The sequence below is a fragment of the Salvelinus alpinus genome, chromosome 21, assembly GCF_045679555.1.
Source record: "Salvelinus alpinus chromosome 21, SLU_Salpinus.1, whole genome shotgun sequence".
Taxonomy (NCBI): domain Eukaryota; kingdom Metazoa; phylum Chordata; class Actinopteri; order Salmoniformes; family Salmonidae; genus Salvelinus; species Salvelinus alpinus.
In genome coordinates, this window is record NC_092106.1 from 12,753,114 (window position 1) to 12,775,478 (window position 22,365).

At 43.7% G+C, this 22,365-nt stretch overlaps 1 protein-coding gene across 1 annotated transcript; it reads left to right on the top strand.

Annotated features, from left to right (window-relative positions):
* The first annotated feature begins 1,135 nt into the window (after nucleotides 1-1,135).
* LOC139547850 (zinc finger FYVE domain-containing protein 1-like) lies at nucleotides 1,136-13,946 on the top strand. Its single transcript, XM_071356981.1, has 11 exons — nucleotides 1,136-1,389; nucleotides 6,682-7,186; nucleotides 7,526-7,746; nucleotides 7,970-8,076; nucleotides 8,752-8,860; nucleotides 9,110-9,207; nucleotides 9,460-9,577; nucleotides 9,935-10,105; nucleotides 10,423-10,612; nucleotides 11,081-11,179; nucleotides 11,450-13,946. The coding sequence occupies exons 1-11, from the start codon at nucleotides 1,201-1,203 to the stop codon at nucleotides 11,680-11,682; spliced, it is 2,040 nt and encodes a 679-aa protein (XP_071213082.1). The 5' UTR covers nucleotides 1,136-1,200; the 3' UTR covers nucleotides 11,683-13,946.
* The last annotated feature ends 8,419 nt before the right edge of the window (nucleotides 13,947-22,365 follow it).

Here is a 22,365-nt window from a genome sequence, read left to right on the forward strand (position 1 = left end):
GGGTCAAAGGTCATGTCAGAAGTCAGGGTAAATATGAATAAAAAATGACCTGATCGTAAGATAACAGATAACGACATTTCTAGTGAACTAATTTGGTTGGACAATTCAAAAATGTTAATGCCATTTTTCTCAGTTCCACTCAATTAGCAGTTACTGCTTGTTTGCTTGGTAGGGCATGCCTGGAAACCCAATGTTGAATTGCATTGAATTCTACGTCAGGCAGAAATGAGCGTTTGAATCAGGAAAGTTTCCTCTCACGACCTCAACAAGCCAGAATGTTGAATAAAATTATATTTTAACGTACTTTGCCGATTGTCTATGCGGTTGGTCCTTTTGGCGGTAGGAATGTGAGACAATATATCCACAAAAAAGTATAATTAAATCTCCTTTTCAAAGCACTGGTAGTTTATTCAGATTTCTATCACCTGAAGCAGGTAAGCTAACATATGGATTTGTTTTAAGATTGTTATAACAAGGAACATTTAGCTATTTGATTTGGAATTTTAGGACCCCTTTAGTTATCAAAAAATATGTTTAAAAAATATTCGAGGAAACAAATATTTTTGTTTTGAAGTGTCTTTCCTATATCTCAGAGATGAGAACGATCAAGAAATGATTTGTAAAAAAAAATATATATTGACATACATTTAATGTATACAATACTTCCATTCATTTTTTTAAACTGGTACCGGGCTACCTTCAGATGAGTCTTTTGAGGCTTGTGGGCGTCCTAGAGCAAACCCGACATGTAGGCTACTCTACTTTCCACAAAGGGGGCATAATAGTTAGGGGTTATAACCGTTTGAACGCTCCAGATGTTTTCGTGAGAAGACCGATTTTTGGGAAGTCTCATGGTCTGACAAACACTGCTCTAGCTCTGCCACCTTTCACCGCAGATAAGGAAGGCTGACATCAGCGGACACAGTAAATTGAGACGCAGCTCATGCAAAAAAACAGATATCTCTAGATTAAACAGACGGATTCGTATGGGGATTTTGTATTATGCTATTTCGACTCTAAACGGTCCAGCATTTAAATTTTGTGCTCTCTGTCCTCGCGTTCAGTGGTTTTCACTAATCGTGTCAACTTGCATATTCACCACAAGATGGTGCTGCTGCTGAGCATACGACAGAATGCTCCTCACGTAACTACGTAGTCTTTTCCGTGTTCTATTGCTGATGGCTCCTCCCTCGCCAATCCATGCGTTGTATTGTTGTTGTCGGGAGTGGGGGAAGTTGCTGCTACGGTCAGTCCAGGGATGGTTTAATAACAATGTCCGAAGTACTAATGAAAGAAATGGAGGAGGTATCGCTTTGTCACATAAAAACAGAAGAACACCCGGAAAATGGTCGGAGTTTTCTTTTGGTTGACGAACAAGAAAATCTACAGGTAACGACGTCGATTTTCTAGCACGCAACTAACGTTAACTGGTTAACGTTAGGCAGAATGAAAACAAAGCCCATCTGGTTGGCCAAAGGGTTACATTAGCCAGTTGTCATGTTTGTGTTAATAAAATTAAATATATCACGTTGCCATCCCGTCTTGCACAACTAACAGCCAACTACGGTGTTAGTTAGCTATCGTTACTCATTATTTTGACATGGGCCTCGTCTAACCTAAGCTAACCTTACTGCCGTACGACGGGTAATGTTAGCCATTGAACAGTACTAGTAGGCTATTCTTGTTTTAGCAATTTCGTCGAAATGGTCGACGCGCAGTTAACTTGAAAGGAACTTTAGCCATGTAAGTATGACTACCTAGTCGATGTTAACGTTAAAGATGGTTCGTTTTCAAAAGGGCAGGAGTATTATACCTTGATGTCTGTTACATAGATAATTATAGAGGCCTCTAGTGGCCAAAGGGCCATTTTAACATGGGCAGCGCCATTGTGGGATTCCGCCATTTTAAAGTAGTCAACTGGGTGGGGGTTCCTATGGGTTAAGTATTAGCCCTCTATCTAGTTCTATGGTCTGTCAGCATGACTGGTATTGTTTGTTTCCTTTCAGGAAAGTCCCCAATGAATCAGGCTGAATGAATCACACACCAAACTCTAGCTGCTTTTAGCAACGATTGTGTATTTACATACATGTTGATCCCAGTTATATTGGGTTGCACAAAAACGGTCCGCAGGTATTCCGGAAGTTAAATGCAATTCCATTTTGACTTACTGCACTGGTGGTTAGGATGGTTGGTCACTACGACTGGGGGGGTATTTGAGACAGAATATCGAAATTATCTTTTTGACTAGAGGTATGCAGAGAGGAAGTGGGTCATCAACAGACCCACATTTGTAAAGCCTGTTTAATAATACGATCCTTTAGATATTCTGTCTCAAATTCCCACCACCATAATCACAAACCATCCTGCCCACCAGCACCGTTGAAATGGAATTGTATATAACTTCTGGCTTCCTGTGTACTGTTTTTGTGCAACCCAATACAATTGGGAGCAACACTAGTGTATGTAAATAGACCCGTTTTGCTAAAAGCAGCTAGCCACACGCAAGTCTAGACTGAAGCTAATTAACTGTCTGGTAGGATTGAGCCTAGCTCTCTAGAGCCCAAGAGGCTGTGGCTAGCTACCCAGCCCTTGAGTTCACAATTGAACATCAGGACCACACCTGGATCAATGAACTACAATTCCGACACTCTTGTTTTAACATTTAGAAACATGACTAATCCTTGCTTGCAATATAGTTTTGGAAACCGTTGGAACTTTCACATCAAGGAGAAAGAATCTTTCAAATACAAAATGTACACATACTGTATGCAGTTTAGCAATGTTGCATCCTGTTTGCACCCGACATAATTATCAAAAGTACAGCCGTCAGCCACTAGTTAAGGTACTAGACTTCCGTCCCAGTTATGCTCCATTGGGGTCGTTTGAAGCTGAATATGGAGGGGAGGAAGTGTAGTCTCGGTTGGCAGCAGTGTTCCCACAAATACATCTTCATGTTTTTTGTACATAGTATAGAGCACATACACTGAGTGTTCAAAATGTTAGGAACACCTGCTCTTTCCATTACAGACTGACAAGGTGAGTCCAGTTGAACGCTATGATCCCTTATTCATGTCACTTATTAAATTCACTGTTTAAAGAAGGATTTCTAAGCCTCGAGACAATTGAGACATGGGTTGCGTATGTGTGCAATTCAGTGTGAATCAAATCACATTTTATTTGTATTAAATATTTAAGTGCTTTTGAACAGGGTATGGTAGTAGGTGCCAGGTGCACCGGGTTGAGTGTGTCAAGGAATGCAACGCGGCTGTTTCTCACGCTCAACCGTTTCCCGTGTGTATCAAGAATGGTCACCCACCCAAAGGACATCCAGCCAACTTGACACAACTGTGGGAAGCATTGGGGTCAACATGGACCAGCGTCCGTGTGGAACGCTTTCGAACCCTTGTAGAGTCCAGGGAGGGATGAATTTGAAAAGCCTAAACTGTCCTATTAAACGTTCCAGCTGTCTTGATATCCTATCAAGAAACCATGTAGATATAGTAATGCTCCTAGAAACACACCTGCTCCAAAAGGACTCATAGAATGCAGAATCACAATGACACATAAGAAACTCAAAATCACCATCCTGGGTTAAGGGGAAGACCAAGAAGGCAAAATCACTTTCCTAAAATGTATCCATAATGGAAAGAAAATGACATTTATTAATGTGTACACAAAAAAATTAATATGATCCTACATTTTTTGGTTCTCTGAACAGCATATTGTTAGAGTTAACTGAATTCCATCTGGTTATTGGGACAGACATGAATGGTATTTTGGATGTGGGAAATATCTAATAAGACCAACTACAATCCACATGCAACCAAGTCTCTCCAGCATATACTCTCTGATTACAACCTCATTGAGGCCTGGCGAGCACATCATCCTTAAGCGAAAGAGTACACTTTCTATTCAAACGGGCATAAACAATTTTCACAAATCGATGTCATACTACTATCTACACCTCTAGTTTCTTTAATTAAGAAAATATAAATTCGACATGAGCTTGTCTGAATCAGAATCAAATGTCAGAATCCGACATATTGTGATCAATTTGACATTGAACTAAATTAATTCGTAAAAATTCAGCAAAGGTTTTATTACTACTAATAATAATGCAACAGAGTTAAATCGCAATGAAAGAAAACATCAGATTTGTAAATGTTGTTAACTGTGTTAGTGTTCTCAACAAACACTCTTTTCAGACCAGGTATCTATTACTCTTTCCAAAGTCAAGACACAACTTCATTTATTGACAGAGAGCAGAATTTGCCATCCGTCGAGTAAGACTCAACCATTACTTCCATGGTAATCGTCCCAGTCATTTACTAGCCAACAAGCTACGCAGTAATGATCATTTAGCTGATATAGCAACTAGTAAATCCCCTGATTCAGATTCAATATCAGATTCTTCCGCTTCTATAAAGAACTGTGTACACCTCTGATTGTAAATCCACACCAAGCCAGATTAAGGCCTTTCTAGAAGAATGAAGAACTCCCCTTCTCTCAACAGAAGAAGCCACCTTGCTGGGAGCCTAAATCTCTCTCAGTGAACTCAAAAGCTTTTGGATAGTATAAATAAAGGCAAATCACCTGGATAGGACTGTATTCCTTCTGTGGTCTACCATCTCAGGACTCCATCTCTACCAATCATTTCTCATCTTAAGTATTTAGGAGTAGATATATTTCCTTCCTTAGATAAAACCATATCCAGAAACTTTAACAGAATGCTCAAATCAATTCAATATGAATTGAGAAAAAAAGTCAGATGAAATAATAACACAGTTGCTAAAATATATAGCTACCGCTGAATTTCTGTAGTTCAATGCTTCCCATTGTTCCCCGTTCTGTCTGTTGGGATGAAATTCATAGTGCGGTTTAAAAATGTATATGGCAAGGTAAACGATTCAGGATCAAATGAACACATTTACAGAGAGGGAAAGACGTAGGAGGACTATCTGTACCAAACTTTAAATTGCATTTACGTCCCATCCTAAACTGGTTTAGACGTGATTCTTCTGCTCCCCCGGCTGAGTATAGAGACATATGGTGTTGCCTATTGCCCTGGAAGAGGTGGTCTTCACTAATATACAGTATCCCTTAAATAATGTAAACTATGCTTTGGGCTTATTATTGCTCACACAATTTCTGTTTGGTGCAAAATTGAAAAGCAATGTAACTGGGAATCAAAATGGCATGCCTATACGCCAATATTTCACAGTAATGCCTTGTGATCTGGAGGGCGGCTTTTTGCATCCCCCACAATGGTCCAAATGTGGAATCCTTACCGATATCATGGACAGCAATGGTTTGAGAACATTCCAAGATTTGAAAGATGCGTACACATTACCAGGAAACACATTTTCTTCTGTATTTACAACGTAGGTCAGCCATGCTGGCCTATGGAGTCCCGTAGGAAATCCAATTACGGAACCATCCAATGATGGGATTTATTTAAAAAATAATCTGGGCTCCCGAAAGGACTGATTGCTATAATATATAAACAACTTTTGGGAAGCTCATATTCTGAGCTAGCCATTAAAAAGTATGGTCCACAGATCTAATTGAATCTGAACAACCCTTTAACTGGAACAGAATGTGGAAAAATGTGACCTTCGCATCCCGTGAACCGAACCATCAACTTATACATTTTAAGTTTGTTCACAGACTCTATTTAACACCAAGGAAACGTTTAACGTTGAAATTGGCCCCAACTGTTCACTGTGTCCCCGACATCAGGTAAGCACATTGATGTTGGAGTGCCTTGCAGTTATATGCTTCTGGGGCAAAAAAAAAAAAAAAAAAAAAAGACCATCTTATTTTACTTAATGATGATAGCCCCTTGATTCTCTCAATAAATAATGGCAGATTACTGCTGGCAGGCAGCACTGCTGGTGTGGGAGGCATGGTTTCTGGTTGTGAAGGGGGGATGTGGAGGCTGACAGGTGGAATGGGTTGGTGTTATCTTTGTGTGCATTTCTTTGGTAGTTTTTTGCAACTTTCCTAAAACGTCATACTGTAAGTATCTTGTGTATTATAATTTTAAAAACTCTCGCTTATATGAATGTTAAGTTCTAATTCCAAATGTTTCAAAAACTGGAACACGTGCGAGGCTTATTTGCATTTAAACAGATGATTTGGGTATCGTCGGGACATTTTCTTCGCAATGCTAAAGGGGACATCCAATGGCTCAATGTAATGAAATGCAATTTGAGTCACGAATAAGGGTAAGGTTGAGCCTTGTGACTACTAATCACTATAGTCAGTGTAAAGTTACCTTCTTTCATAACATCATTGTTTGGCCAAATGGTAATGTAGGAGCCATTTTGTCCTATTTATGTGGTTGTTCTTACCCTGCTCACCATTAACACATTGGAACTAAAAATATGCACCTACGGTAATTACATCTGCATGTATTCTCTCCATACCTCTGTGCATCCATACTTGCTGGTCACCTGTGTGCGTATATATTTGACCCATAACCCAAGTCGATATAGTGCCCTCTAGTGTTCACATTAAATTGAATAAATATAGACAAACTATATACACAACACAACAACCACATAAGTAAGCCAAAATTGCTCCTACAGGTAAAGTAATTTGGCATGTATCTGACAACATAACATCTTACAGCTGCCTATAACATAGTTTGATCTCCCATCCTCTCCAACATTAATCCAGGTCCACGATGAGGCTCAGTTCCTGGAGAGGCTGGGCTGCGGTGACATGCAGGGCGTCAAGGTCCTCTCCATCTTCGGCAACACGGGCGACGGCAAGTCCCACACCCTCAACCACATCCTGTTTGGCGGGGATACCGTGTTCTACACCTCCAAGTCCCCCAGCTCCTGCACGGTGGGCGTGTGGGCCGCCTTTGACCCCGGGCTGGGCCTTGTGGCTTTGGACACAGAGGGCCTGCTGGGGGCGGCGGCCAACCAGAACCAGCGCATGCGTCTGCTGCTGAAGGTACTGGCCGTATCGGACGTGGTGGTGTACCGCACGCGGGCCGAGAGGCTGCACAACGACATGTTCCAGTTCCTAAGCAGCGCCTCAGGGGCCTACCTGAAGCACTTCACCCCCGAGCTGCGCGCCCTCTCCAGCCGCTGTGGCATGGACGTTCCCCTCTCCTCCCTGGGGCCGGCGGTCATCGTGTTCCAGGAGACCACCCACACCCAGCTACTGGGCCATGGTATGTACAGGAGAAGCCCAGTCACTAACATGCACCACATGCAATCATCTGTTTCTATGCATGCATTACACAACATTTTGCTCCTGAGTTGTTAGGCAACACATTGTTGGGGTATGCTGTCATGTTGTTGCAGACTCATCTGCCCAAAGTAATTGCCCCTTAGGGATAAATAACATCCATTTTTATTATTGAAATGAACAACAACACACCAACATTTTCTTATGTACGGTCAGAATCATACTTAACCGTCACACTGGCTGAGACACCCACACCATTTACACAGCAGTCAGTTGGGTGTGTGAACTCAACCCATGACGATGTCCATCTTTGTCCCCACAGAGCGAACAGATGTCCCTGGCTATGCAGACACTCAGCTCCAGAGGCGCTTCCATGACTTGGGCCTGGGTACAGAGGCCTTCAGCTCAGTGCAGTACGTGGGCACACAGACCATCACTCCACCGACCAACTACTCTCTGCTCCTGGAGGCTGTACGCCAGCAAGTCAGGAACACTGCCACACGATCGCCCCGCCAACCGGTCATCGTCTTCAGCGCCTTGCAGGTCTGTGTGTGTTGATATCTCTTTGCATTGTCGCATAATTCATTTGTTTGATAGACAGGTAATGCCAGTACTAGTGAATGCTAATGGGAATTGGGTGCTTGTCTGGGTAAATAGGCCTTTCCAAAACCCACTGATTGTTTGTTTTTGACCTCATGACCTTGCTTGGCTCCTCCCTTTCCACCCCTTGGTTTCCTCATCTCTCTCCTTCTCCCCTCCTCTCCAGGCCCTGAGTGACAGGTTCTGTGGGGAGATCTTTGACGACAAGATCCCCCTCTACTCCTTCTTCCCTGACGAATACTTCACCTGCTCTTCAGTCTGCCTCAGCTGCAAGTAAGTGACTTACCTGCATCTGCTGCATGTATCTGCTCAGAATAACTCTATCACATGAATCAAAAGTAAATGGGGAGGGACTAACCTGAAATTGTCCAATAGAAGCTCTCGTTTTTGTTGCAAACCATTTTCCATTGCAGAACGTTTTGATACAGTGTGCACTAATGAATGGTGTATTCACATGCTGCACGCGAGCAAATAGTGCTAGGATATGTGTCCCTCCCAGGTGGGTTGCCACAAAGGAAGCATAAAAGTCGGTTTGTCATATGGATATCATACCTCTCTATGGGTATTCATTCTGTGCAGTGTCTTCTTTCACTTGGGAAATTTGAGCTAGATTAGAAACCAAATATTTTCCCTAAACACACTGATTGGTGTTCATATCCAGAAATAGGTATTGGTTTAACAGGCTCTCACTGCTTGAATATAAAGCTTTGTTTGTCCCTGTTATAAATGTGTTATGATGCACGTCTAACGTGTTAAGCCGCTAGGAGAGAAGGAGAAACGCCTTTTGGCCATCCACCAACATGGAGTGTTATTCACAGATGTTCAGCCAAATATTTTCTGTACACCTTCACGTTCTACACAAGTAACTTGGATGTTAGGTTTGTGATGGATGGATTCAACCGTCCTTCTGATTTGTATAGGGGTTTTCCTTGTTCTCTTTCCCCTCAGTATCCGCTGTAAGAACGGGATGAACCATCTCAGAGACAGGGTCCCTCACCTGGCAGACGGACTGTGTCAGTACGCTCACCAGTACAACAACAAGGTCCTCATCTGCAAGGTAAGACATTTCACATATGGTCTATGTCTGTGATGGGACATGAGAGAGAAATTACGCTCCGTTGAAAGCAATAAAGACTTATTAATGTGATCTGAAAAGAAAGTTGACAGTAGTGTTCTTCTATATACGATATAGGATTGAATCCTGTGGAGATGATATTGAACAGTTTTGTAGTACAAGCCAAATGCATGAACTTAGCCGTAATCATATGTTGTGTGCTCTCTCCCTGATCTGGTCCTACCCACACAGAGGTGCTATGAGGGGGGCAGGGAGGTTATTGTCATCCCTAAAACCTCAGCCTCCACAGACAACCCCTGGTTTGGGCTGGCGAAGTACGCCTGGTCTGGGTGAGTTGCCGACGTAATCTGGACTCTTTGCAGACACTGAGACACACACACCACACACATATTAACTTTTATGATGGCATTAAAGATGTCCCTTTCAACCAGGGCTCTCGAATCCATTCAATGAAGTACCACTCATACACAGATATACACACACGTCCAAACATGGAATCCACTCTGCCATCGAAGCCAATTCACTATATCTTTCCTCCCCCTCTCATCCTTTCCCCCACCACGGTGCCCCTGTCCTGCCAGGTATGTCCTGGAGTGTGGCAGCTGTGGCATCATCTACCGCAGCCGACAGTACTGGCTGGGCAACCAGGACCCAGAGAGCGGCGTGGTGCGGCCCGAGGTCAAACACGTCTGGGACGGGGTGAGCAGAGCTTCCTAGTCCAACACACTCCTCGTTGTACTGACCGGCACAACATGCAAACAGTCACTCAAGCTCAATTGAAGTATCAGTGAGAATATTTAGAGGCATTTGAGACAGCAGGTTGTAATATATGCGCAAAGTCTCTGGAATATATTTCACTTTCAAAGTATGTTACCTGTCAAAGGTTAATAAAGATGGCGTTACTTGCACTGGCAACGTCAACTCTGCACACTGTCCTTCAATGTGTCAGTCATCATCAGTTCTGAATGGATGAACACGTACTGCCAACATGGATATCAAATGCATTCAAAGATGGCCTCCATCTGACCGTTGTTCTCCCTGTCTTTGTGTGTCCAGTCTGAGGCCTTCCTGACAGACCACCAGAATGCGGCCCAGAGGATGCTGGATGGGATGAACTTTGTGATCCAGTCTGTGTCGGAGTATAGCACGGGCCCCACCAAGGCTGTCACGTCCTGGCTCACTGACCAGGTGGCCCCGCTCTATTGGAGACCCAACACGGACATCACCGTGAGTCATCCCTCTCACAACATCATCGAACCAGCAACACGGCATCTAGACCAGCAACACATTCACTTTTTGAAGACATAGCAGAGCCCTAAGAATAGCTGTTTTTATTGAGGCAATAGACCCAGTGCCCAAATACCAAAAGGATGCAGCGTTAGTTCTAAACCCAATATATCATTATAGTGAATGAAATCAATACTCGGCTGTTGTAATTCTCAAATGTTGCACTGAACAGAGTTGTATGGTTGAGTGTATAGTATAGTTTTGACTACTGGCTCTTGACATTCTAATCATTATTGTGCTCTGTCCCTGTCCCCCAGATGTGTCACTGCTGTAAGAAGCCCTTTGAGGAGGCAGAGAGGAAGCACCACTGTCGTTCGTGTGGCGAGGGCTTCTGCCAGGCCTGCTCCACCCGCAGGATGCCCGTACCCGAGAGGGGCTGGGGAAGCACCCCCGTCCGGGTCTGTGACGCCTGCCACCGCCAGGGAGGGACCGACACCACCAACCAGGGTCAGGATGCCAGCTAATGTCTGATTTAGGATCAGTGTTTGGTCATGGATGTTAATGTACAAGCTGATGTTACCTCATTCTTAGTCTGATTCAGGATCAGTTTTTAGTCAGATTTATTATTTTGTAATGAATGAATGAGGGTTGCATCCCAAATGGCACCCAGTTCCTCTTATACTGCACTACATTTGACCACGGTGGGCCGTTCTGGGTCGGACAACGCTTACTTGCCGAAGACTTACCTACTTACTTTACTTACTTGGACTCCGGACAAAAGTAGTACTAACAAAGGGAATAGGGTTCCATTTGGGAGACAACCGAGGTGTTTGAAGTGAATAGTAAGTGTTCATTCATGTCTCCCTCGAGAAAGAGACGACTCATCTCAAGGGACTTCCTGGTTGAATACAGGTTAAAAGAAAATGTGTTCCAGTGGTCCTGATGGCTCTGTTGGTCCCTCTCTGTGTCCTATAGTGGCTGTGGTGGAGCCGCGGGGGCTGATGGCCCGCAGGGTGACAGAGGTGGCCCAGTCTACTCTAGACATGGTCACCACTGCAGTGGACTACCCGCTGTGTGAGTATGGCTAGCGTCATGTCGGAGCCAGCGTCGTGTTTGAGAAACGCATCACAAATAAAGCTAGCTAGTATACATGTCTCTGTGTATTCACAAAAACACTTGGAAACCATAGACATTTTACAGCGTATGCAGACAGTAATCCACAAGATACAGCATTTTAATATTATATTCACAAAGATTACACAGTCTTTATCCTCTGCTCTGACTCAACGGCAACTACTTTATAAAGAGAGCTATTTATTTATCTCTCTGTCCTCCATGTTCCAGGCTTTGTGAAAGGAGTGGCCCGGCCTGACTACTGGGTCCCCGACCCCCAGATCGTGCAGTGCCACAGGTGCAGCAAAGCCTTCACCCCCAGTATGTCCAAGCACCACTGCCGGGCGTGTGGCCAGGGCGTCTGCAGCGGTTGCTCCTCCAAGAGCCGCCCCGTGCCCTCCCGTGGCTGGGACCACCCTGTTCGCGTCTGTGACGGCTGCGCCATTCGCAAGGGCAGCCTGTGAGGTCAGGGCAGAGACCAGGGACACTATTCTGCCGGGCATCTGAAATCTAGTCAGACGCCACGGCACACTACATGTTGTTTATCTTTGTCTCCCTGTGCACTATGAGCCACTGACCTTTAAGAGAAAAATCCAGGTGAGCCCTGTCCTGTGGGGAAGGCATTCGACTGATGTCCTGGAGTAGCACTCTAAACATGGGACTGCCTCATCTGATATCGACTGCCTAAAACCAGGGACAAGAACTGGACTAGCGGGACAAGAACTGGACTTCTGAAAACTGGAATGCCGAGACAGTTGTAAATGACTGAGTGTAGAAGACTGAGAGAACCCCCACCCCCCCTCCCCCAACCCAAACTACCCACTGTCGGCACCGAAAGACATTAGCCAAACAACTTTTCTGTTAGTGATAAGGCACAAGAGGCAGTCTGTATGTTAATTTAGGCTCTGCTTATCTTAAAAGGTGGGCACCTTTGGGATCCATTGATGTTTGAAACAAGCACATCATTTTGAATGAATACTGAGGGTTTAGTTAGTGATAATGCACCAGAGGCAGTCTTAATATCATTCTTATCTGTTGGGAATGGCTGAACATTCATGAGTTAGGTTAGATTTTAATTCAGGTGTGGGCTGTAGTGGTCAGCCAAGCCTTTGCCTCAGACAACGCCAAGGAGTAACATCCCTGTAACCATGGTAACCCGACAAAGAGGAGACACCGGAAGTGACATCGCAACATGATCTTCCTCCCTGATGCGATCTCAGGCAGTGCGCCATGGTTTGAGTCGATGCACAAGACAGGAAAATGAATGAAGATGTCACATACAGACATTCCAGTTTACATTTGTACCCTTTTTCACACTGTCATGCTGACCCCATCCATACTCTCCTGGCTTGTATTTTCCTTTGACATTGTCCTTTCCAGCATGGTTCCAGCAACTAGGGTGGATTGTTAACCAGGTCAGTGCAGTACTGCTGGGCTCGGCTCACTAGTGTGGAAGCGGTATAGTATGTTAATTTAGGCTCTGCTTATCTTAAAAGGTGGGCACCTTTGGGATCCATTGATGTTTGAAACAAGCACATCATTTTGAATGAATACTGAGGGTTTAGTTAGTGATAAGGCACCAGAGGCAGTGGTGTATCATGAATACAGTCACAGGTAAATGGCGTTCGGCCCAACGCGACAGCGGAGTCGACCCATTTGCCTGTGACTATTCATGACGCAGCACTGCCTTGCATGCCTTATTGCTTTTAGAAATCTGTTACCAACATATTAAAATAACAATGACTTACATATTTACATTAACTTTATTTTGATAAGTGAATAGATAAAATGTCATTCTTCCACCAGAAGATATAGCGCGGACAGAAATCTGCTTGGTTCTTTCGGTCATGTTGCTACAGATGCGAACCAGTCGTTAATGATTTTTTGCGTAGTTGCTATGCAAAAGGACGGTCGTCTGTTCTGCTAAACAAAATGGTTGCTATGCAGGCTGGATAACGTTCGTGTCCCTAGCTAGCCAACTTCAGCTCAGTCACGTCAAACATTGAACCTGGAATGACAGTACACTTGTACACATCACTTGCTGATGAAAAGCACAGATTATTTGCAATCTCATCTATCCAGTGTCCATTGATGTGGGATTTTAATTTCTTCATCAGACATTATCTTTACTAAGTACTGGATCCTATAATACTGGCCTTCTATATAGTTATAACCAATTGTTTTATTCCATGTGTGTATACTATCAGATTCTGTGTATATGACCATCTTGATTTTTTTTTAAATCAGACTTGTCTGAATTTTTAAGAACTTAAGCTATCCCACTGGGCACACACTGGTTGAATCAACGTTGTTTCAACTTCATTTGTCAACCTATTTTGATGTGGAAAACACATTTGGATTTACAAAAAGTCAACCAGTACTGTTTTCATCTCATTTTAACCAGCGTTGTAAACATTGAAATTAGGGTAAAACTTCAACTTCTACAATGACTTAACCTGACTAACAGGTTGTTACATCAATCTAATTTCAACCTAATCATCAGAACTATGTATATGTTGAAATTGCATTGTAAATTCCACATCCTATAATCAATATACAGTATATTGGGGTGGTTGAAATTGTTGAATTTCATACGATTCATATGACATTTTATTTGACCTTGTTTCAATGTTGATACTAAAATGGTATGTTTGAATCAACGTCATTGTGTCAACGTCCTGCCAACAACCTAAATAAAGAGGTATATTAAAATACAATTCAAACAGTGTGTGACCAGTGGGATGTATTTTTTTCTCTCCCAATTAAGTAAATGTAATCTCATACTGTATATAGAATATGTGAATATTACATATAGCTACATCATTAGTTTTTCCTACACCTTTCTCTAAGGGCACTGCTAATGTACATTCAGACGACACCACAAGGAGCACAGCCAGTAAGTAGGAGGATAGACAGGTAGACACCAACAGTACTGGCTCTAGAAAGCAGTCTGGCAGAGAGGTTGTCTCCATTGTGTACATATAGGCCATTAGCCCTGCAATTTCTCTAACCTCCATCTGGATTTATCCACCCTTGACCTTCTTCAGAAATGTCAGGTCAAGCTAGAAAGAATTGAATTGCATAAGAACTGATGTGACGTATAAAACCAGCCGCAGTGGAGCGAAAGTATAAGTACTGACCTGGGAACATAGGTGGAGGTTCTGTTGACGGAGCGCCCTGGACCATCGCTCTATTTTATTCCACAGATTGGCTAGTTCCTGAAAGACCAAGGTCATGTGAAGGTGATTGGTCTGTTTTTCTGTGTAGGTGTCTCAGAGAAAACAGGGTGGTAATCAGACTAAGAGCCATGAAATGACAACCATTTCCTTGAATCAGACCAATTACAGTATATAAATGGATTTGGCCCATTCCATGAGGAGTTTCATGCCCCTCGTGGAAAACATGCCTCCTTCATGGAAGGAACACATTATTACCCACAATTCCCATGTAATGCTGAGACATAAACAGGAAATGAGCGATAGATTGATTATGAATATAAAGTAGCTTACAGATCAAATCAAATTTATTTATATAGCCCTTCGTACATCGGCTGATATCTCAAAGTGCTGTACAGAAGCAGCCTAAAACCCCAAACAGCAAGCAATGCAGGTGTAGAAGCACGGTGGCTAGGAAAAACTCCCTAGAAAGGCCAAAACCTAGGAAGAATCCTAGAGAGGAACCAGGCTATGAGGGGTGGCCAGTCCTCTCCTGGCTGTGCCGGGTGGAGATTATAACAGAACATGGCCAAGATGTTCAAATGTTCATAAATGACCAGCATGGTCAAATAATAATAATCACAGTAGTTATCGAGGGTGCAGCAAGTCAGCACCTCAGGAGTAAATGTCAGTTGGCTTTTCATAGCCGATCATTCAGAGTATCTCTACCGCTCCTGCGGTCTCTAGAGAGTTGAGAACAGCAGGTCTGGGACAGGTAGCACGTCCGGTGAACAGGTCAGGGTTCCATAGCCGCAGGCAGAACAGTTGAAACTGGAGCAGCAGCACGGCCAGGTGGACTGGGGACAGCAAGGAGTCATCATGCCAGGTAGTCCTGACGCATGGTCCTAGGGCTCAGGTCCTCCGAGAGAGAAAGAAAGAGAGAATTAGAGAGAGCATACTTAAATTCACACAGGACACCGGATAAGACAGGAGAAGTACTCCAGATATAACAAACTGACCCTAGCCCCCTGACACATAAACTACTGCAGCATAAATACTGGAGGCTGAGACAGGAGGGGTCAGGAGACACTGTGGCCCCATCCGATGATACCCCCGGACAGGGCCAAACAGGAAGGATATAACCCCACCCACTTTGCCAAAGCACAGCCCCCACACCACTAGAGGGATATCTTCAACCAACAACTTACCATCCTGAGACAAGGCCGAGTATAGCCCACAAAGATCTCCGCCACGATCTCCGCCACCAAGGGGGGGTGCCAACCCAGACAGGAAGATCACGTCAGTGACTCAACCAACTCAAGTGACGCACCCCTCCTAGGGACGGCATGAAAGAGCACCAGTAAGCCAGTGACTCAGCCCCTGTAATAGGGTTAGAGGCAGAGAATCCCAGTGGAGAGAGGGGAACCGGCCAGGCAGAGACAGCAAGGGCAGATAGGTATACAGTGCCTTCAGAAAGTATTCAGAACTTTGTTACGTTACAGCCTTATTCTAATATGGATTAAATAATTGTTTCCTCTCATCAATCTACACATAATACCCTATAATGACAAAGCGAAAACAGGTTTTTACATTTTTTAGCAAATTTATAAAAAATATACAACAGAAATACCATATTTATGTAAGTATTCAGACCTTTTGCTATGAGACTAGAAATTGAGCTCAGCTGCATCCTGTTTCCATTGATCATCCTTGAGACTTTTCTACAACTTGATTGGAGTCCACCTGTGGTAAATTCAATTGATTGACATGATTTTGGAAGGCACACACCTGTCTATATAAAGGTCCCACAGTTGACAGTGCATGTCAGAGCAAAAACCAAGCCATGAAGTCGAAGAAATTGTCTGTAGAGTGCCGAGACAGAATTGTGTCGAGGCACAGATCTGGAGAACGGTACCAAAAAATCTCTGCAGCATTGAAGGTCCTCAAGAACACATTGGCCTCCATCATTCTTAAATGGAAGAAATTTGGAACCACCAAGACTCTTCCTAGAGCTCGCCGCCCGGCCAAACTGAGAAATCGGGGGAGAAGAGCCTTGGTCAGGGAGGTGACCAAGAACCCAATGGTTCCTCTGTGGCAATGGGAGAACCTTCCAGAATTACAACCATCTCTGCAGCACTCCACCAATCAGGCCTTTATGGTAGAGTGGCCAGACAGGAGTCACTGTAAAAGATACATGACAGCCCGCTTGGAGTTTGCCAAAAGGCACCTAAAGACCCTCAGACCATGGGAAACAAGATTATCTGGTCTGATGAAACCAAGATTGAACTCTTTGGCCTGAATGGCAAGCGTCACGTCTGGAGGAAACCTGGCACCATCCATACAGTGAAGCATTGTGGTGGCAGCATCATGCTGTGGGGATGTTTTTCAGCGACTGGGAGACTAGTCAGGATCAAGGCAAAGATGAACAGTGCAAAGTACAGAGAGATCCTTGATGAAAACCTGCTCCAGGGCGCTCAGGAGGTTCACTTTCCAACAGGAGAATGACCCTAGGCACACAGCCAAGACAACGCAGGAGTGGATTCGGGACAAGTCCCTGCATGTCCTTGTGTCCCAGCCAGAGCCCGGACTTGAACCCGATCAAACATCTCTGGAGAGACCTGAATAGCTGTGCAGCAACACTCCCCATCCAGCTTGACAGAGCTTGAGAGGATCTGCAGAGAAGAATGTGAGAAACTCCCCAAGTACAGGTTTGCCAAGCTTGTAGCGTCATACCCAAGAAGACTCGATGCTGTAATGTCAGCCAAAGGTGCTACAAAGTACTGAGTAGAATGTTTGAATACTTATGTAAATGTGATATTTCTAAAAACCTGTTTTTGCTTTGTCATTATGGGGTATTGTGTGGAGATTGATGAGGGGGAAAAAACTATTTAATACATTTTAGAATAAGGCTGTAGCGTAACAAAATGTGGAACAACTGTCTCATAGGTTTAGCATTGTAGCAGGGTTGAGGTCAATTGGAATTGAATTAAGTCAATTCAGAAAGTAAACTGAAATTCCAATTCAATAATTGAAAAATGGACTTGTATTTCCAATGACTTCGCAATAAACTAAAATGGAGAACCTACTGTATGTCAAAAGTTTTTTTTAATATGAATTAAAATCACTTCCTGAATTCACTGACTTCAATTCGAATTGACCCCTGAGTTGTAGCACACTGTATGGTTCTGTTCTACTAATCCATTTGTGGCATTGTGATTAGTAGGAGGGTTCAGTGAGCAGGATAGCAGGGATCTTAAGGCTACGTTTACACAGGCAGCTCAATTCTTTCCACTAATTAATCTTTTGACCAATCACATCAGAACTTCTCACAGATCTTTTTCAACACTGATCTGATTGGTCAAAAGATCAATTAGTTTAAAAAAAGATCAGAATTGGGCTGCCTGTGTGAACGCAGCCACGGTGAACTGCCCCCAGAACACCACCCAACCATTAAATTCATGACATAGCACACTGAAGGCCCGGTCCACTGTGGTTTGTGAGTTCTGGAGCATAATGGATAGGTTATGGGGCCTATATTATATAATTACAGGAGATAAATGAAATGTGTAGTCATGCACGTGTACACAAAAACACACACTGCTACAATTCCTACTCCAACTACTTCATTTTTATCAATGGGACTATGGGTTGACATGAGACAGACTCTAAGACAGAGTCAACATGCTGAAGGATATGGGACAAAATATTCTTACGTTAGATGATGCTCCTACAATGACTAATGTCAAATGGATCAGTTGTGTAATGCGCAATAATCCTTTCTTGCCACTAGGTGGAGGTACATCAATAGCAATGTCATTCTCTGCCTGCAGCATCAAAACGCAGTGGCTGACAAAGTGACAGTGATTGGACAGGGATTTCTTGAAGTAGGCAGCCTAGCCACTATGGCCTACATAACTACTGATATCATTGAACCATGGTAGGTTTTGACAGAAATGGTTAATTCAATTTAATCTTGTCTGTTTTGAATGATGACCGTTTGATGATGTACATACCAACATTTATCCATGTTGGCTTACTGTAATACATGAATCACATGTAGAAGCAGGCAACATGAGATCAGGATGGTAGACTGCAGATTAAACACACTAGAGATGACCCTTACTGCATCACATACTGTACAGGAGCTTTGAACAATTGCATAATATATTGCATCTGTTGTGTACACAGATTCGGACTGCAATGAAGATGGTGAAAAATGAAAGCATTACGTTTCAAAGGTAATAGGCAACTGTTCCAACTATGTACAGTACCAATCAAAAGATTGCACATACCTACTGATTCAAGGGTTTTAGTTTATTTTTACTATTTTCTACATTGTAGAATAATAGTGAAGACATTACAACTATGAAATAACACAGATGGAATCATGTAGTAACCAAAAAAGTGTTAAACAAATCAAAATATATTTTATATTTGAGATTCTTCAAAGTAGCCACCATTTGTCTTGACAGCTTTGCACACTCTTGGCGTTCTCACAACCAGCTTCACCTGGAATGTTTTTCCAACAGTCTTGAAGGAGTTCCCACATGCTGAGCACTTGGCTGCTTTTCTTCACTCTGCGGTCCAACTCATCCCAAACCATCTCAATTGGGTTGACGTCAGGTGATTGTGGAGGCCAGGTCATCTGATGCAGCACTCCATCACTCTCCTTCTTGGTTAAATAGCCTTTACACAGCCTGGAAGTGTGTTGGGTCATTGTCCTGTTGTAAAACAGAGGATAGTCCCACTAAGCGCAAACCAGATGGGATGGCGTATTGCTGCAGAATGCTGTGGTAGCCATGCTGGTTATAAAATATATTTTGATTTGTTTAACACAATTTTTTTGGTTACTACATGATTCCATTTGTGTTATTTCATCGTTTTGATGTCTTCACTATTATTCTACAATGTAGAAAATAGTAAAAAATAACGAAAAAGGCTTGAATGAGTAGGTGTGTCCAAACTTTTGACTGGTACTGTATGTCTCTATCTTATTCCCAATTATGGTCGTAATCGATAGTCCCCTATTGGAACAGGTACATATAGGTTAGTTGTATGCATATTGTCATGTCCACATACTGTAGACTACCCATATTGGTCTATGGGCAGTCTATGTGGGCATCATGCCCTCCCTGGGACACCCTGGCAGCTATCAGGCTTGTTATTTATGAATGACAGCTGCTGGCAGGGGTCGGTAGGAGCTGGCAGGGGATGAAGTGGCTCCAGTGCAGTTGGGCAGTGCCAAGGCGCCAGTCAGAGCTCCAGGGCTGGACACAGTGGCGGGGAAAAGAGTGGGAGGGGTGAGGAAAAAGCACTGAGTATCCAACCAGTCAGGCCTCACAGGCAACAATATCAACCAACCTTCTAGAATGGTGGAGGCTGTGCGTGTGTTGGCGGGTGGGTGCGGGTGCATGCACATGAAAGCATGCGTTTGCATGGTTGTGTGTGCATATACATGCATGTGCAAGCATGCGTGCGTTTAGATACTTTTGGTTATGTAGTGTATGTGGACACCTGCTCATCGAACATCTCATTCCAAAATCATGTATATTAATATGGAGTTGGTCCCCATTTGGTGCTATAAAAGCCTCTACTCTTCTGGGAAGGCTTTCCAGTAGAGGTTGGAACATTGATGCAGGGACTTGCCTCCATTCAGCCACAGGAGCATTAGTGAGGTCGAGCACTGATGTTGGTCGATTAGGCCTGGCTCGCAGTCGGCGTTCCAATTCATCCCAAAGGTGTTCGATGGGGTTAAGGTCAGGGCTCTGTGCAGGCCAGTCAAGTTCTTCCACACCGATCTCAACAAACCATTTCTGTATTGACCTCACTTTGTGCACGGGGGCATTGTCATGCTGAAACAGGAAACGGCCTTCCCCAAACTGTTGCCACAAAGTTGGAAGCACAGAATTGTCTAGAATGTCATTGTATGCTGTAGCATTAGGATTTCCCTTCACTGGAACTAAGGTGCCTAGCCCGAACCATGAAAAACAGCCCCAGACCATTTTTCCTCCACCACCAAACTTTACAGTTGGCACTATGCATTCGGGCAGGTAGTGTTCTCCTGGCATCCGCCAAACCCAAATTCGTCTGTCGAACTGCTAGATGGTGAAACGTGATTCATCACTCCAGAGAACACGTTTCCACTGCGCCAGAGTCCAATGGCGGTGAGCTTTACACAACTCTAGCCGAAGCTTGGCATTGCACATGGTGATCTTAGGCTTGTGTGCGGCTGCTCGGCCATGGAAACCCATTTCATGAAGCTCCTCGACGAACAGTTCTTGTGCTAACGTTGCTTCCAGAGGCAGTTTGGAACTCGGTAGTGAGTGTTGCAGCCGAGGACAGACGATTTGTATGCGCTATGTGCTTCAGCACTCAGCAGACCCATTCTGTGAGCTTATGTGGCCTACCACTTCGCGGCTGAGCCATTGTTGTTCCTAAACATTTCCACTTCACAATAACAGCACTTAGAGTTGACCGGAGCAGCTCTAGCAGGGCAGAAATCTGACAAACTGACTTGTTGGAAAGGTGGCATCCTATGACGGTGTCACGTTGAAAGTTACTGAGCCCTTCAGTAAGGCCTCTCTACTGCCAATGTTGTCTTTGGAGATTGCATGGCTGTGTGCTCGATTTTATACACCTGTCAGCAACAGGTGTGGCTGAAATAGCTGAATGCACTAATTTGAAGGGGTGTCCACATACTTTTGTATATACAGTGTATTCGGGAAAGTATTACTTTTTCCCACACTTACTTTTTTCCACATTTTGTTACATTACAGCCTTATTCTAAAATTGATTAAATACTTTTTCGCCCTCATCAATCTACACACAATATCCCATAATGACAAAGTAAAAACAGGTTTTTAGAAATTCTGAAATATTACATTTACATAAGTGTAACGAACGTCGTCGGGAGAAGGAGAAGAGGACCAAGGTGCAGCGTGGTAAGTATTCATAATACTTTTAATCAATACGAACACTTGAACAAAAACGACAAACAAACAGTTCTGCAAGGTGCAATACACGAAACAGAAAACAACTACCCACAAAACACAGGTGGGATGAGGCTACCTAAGTATGGTTCTCAATCAGAGACAACGATAGACAGCTGCCTCTGATTGAGAACCACACTCGGCCAAACACATAGAAATATAAAACATAGAACAAAACATAGAATGCCCACCCCAACTCACGCCCTGACCAAACCAAAATAGAGACATAACAAAGGAACTAAGGTCAGGGCGTGACATAAGTATTCAAACATTCTACTCAGTACTTTGTTGAAGCACCTTTGGCAGCGATTACATTATTGAGTCTTTTTGGGTATGATGCTACAAGCTTGGCACACCTGTATTTGGGGAGTTTCTCCCATTCTTCTCTGCAGATCCTCTCAAGCTCTGTCAGGTTGGATGGGGAGTGTTGCTGCACAGCTATTCGGGTCTCTCCAGATATGTTTGATCGGGTTCAAGTCCGGGCTCTTGAAAGTATTCAGACCCTTTGCTATGAGACTAGAAATTGAGCTCAGGTGCATCCTGTTTCCATTGATCATCCTTGAGATGTATCTACAACTTGATTGGAGTCCACCTGTGGTAAATTCAATTGATTGGACATGATTTGGAATATATAAGGTCCCACAGTGCATATAAGAGCAAAAGCCAAGCCGTGAAGGGAAGGAATTGTCCGTAGAGCTCTGAGACAGGATTGTGTCGAGGCACAGATCTAGGGAAGGGTACTCCACCAATCAGGCTTTTATGATAGAGTGGCCAGACAGAAGCCACTCCTCAGTAAAAAGGCATGATATGACAGCCCGCTTGGGGTTTGCCAAAAGAAACAAGATTCTCTTTGGCCTGAATGCCAAGTATCACTTCTGGAGGAAACCTGGCACCATCCCTACGGTGAAGCATGGTGGTGGCAGCATCATGTTGTGGGGATGTTTTTGTTTTTCAGCGAAAGGGACTATTTTTCAGGAGAGACCTGAAAATAGCTATGCAGCGA

Bases quoted from the DNA above. Each gene is read 5' to 3' on its own strand.
- LOC139547850 (XM_071356981.1), top strand. From the start codon at position 1,201: ATGCGTTGTATTGTTGTTGTCGGGAGTGGGGGAAGTTGCTGCTACGGT. The intron at 8,077-8,751 runs GTAAGTGACTTA...CTTTCCCCTCAG, and splicing joins TCAGTCTGCCTCAGCTGCAA to TATCCGCTGTAAGAACGGGA. The intron at 9,208-9,459 runs GTGAGTTGCCGA...CTGTCCTGCCAG, and splicing joins GCGAAGTACGCCTGGTCTGG to GTATGTCCTGGAGTGTGGCA.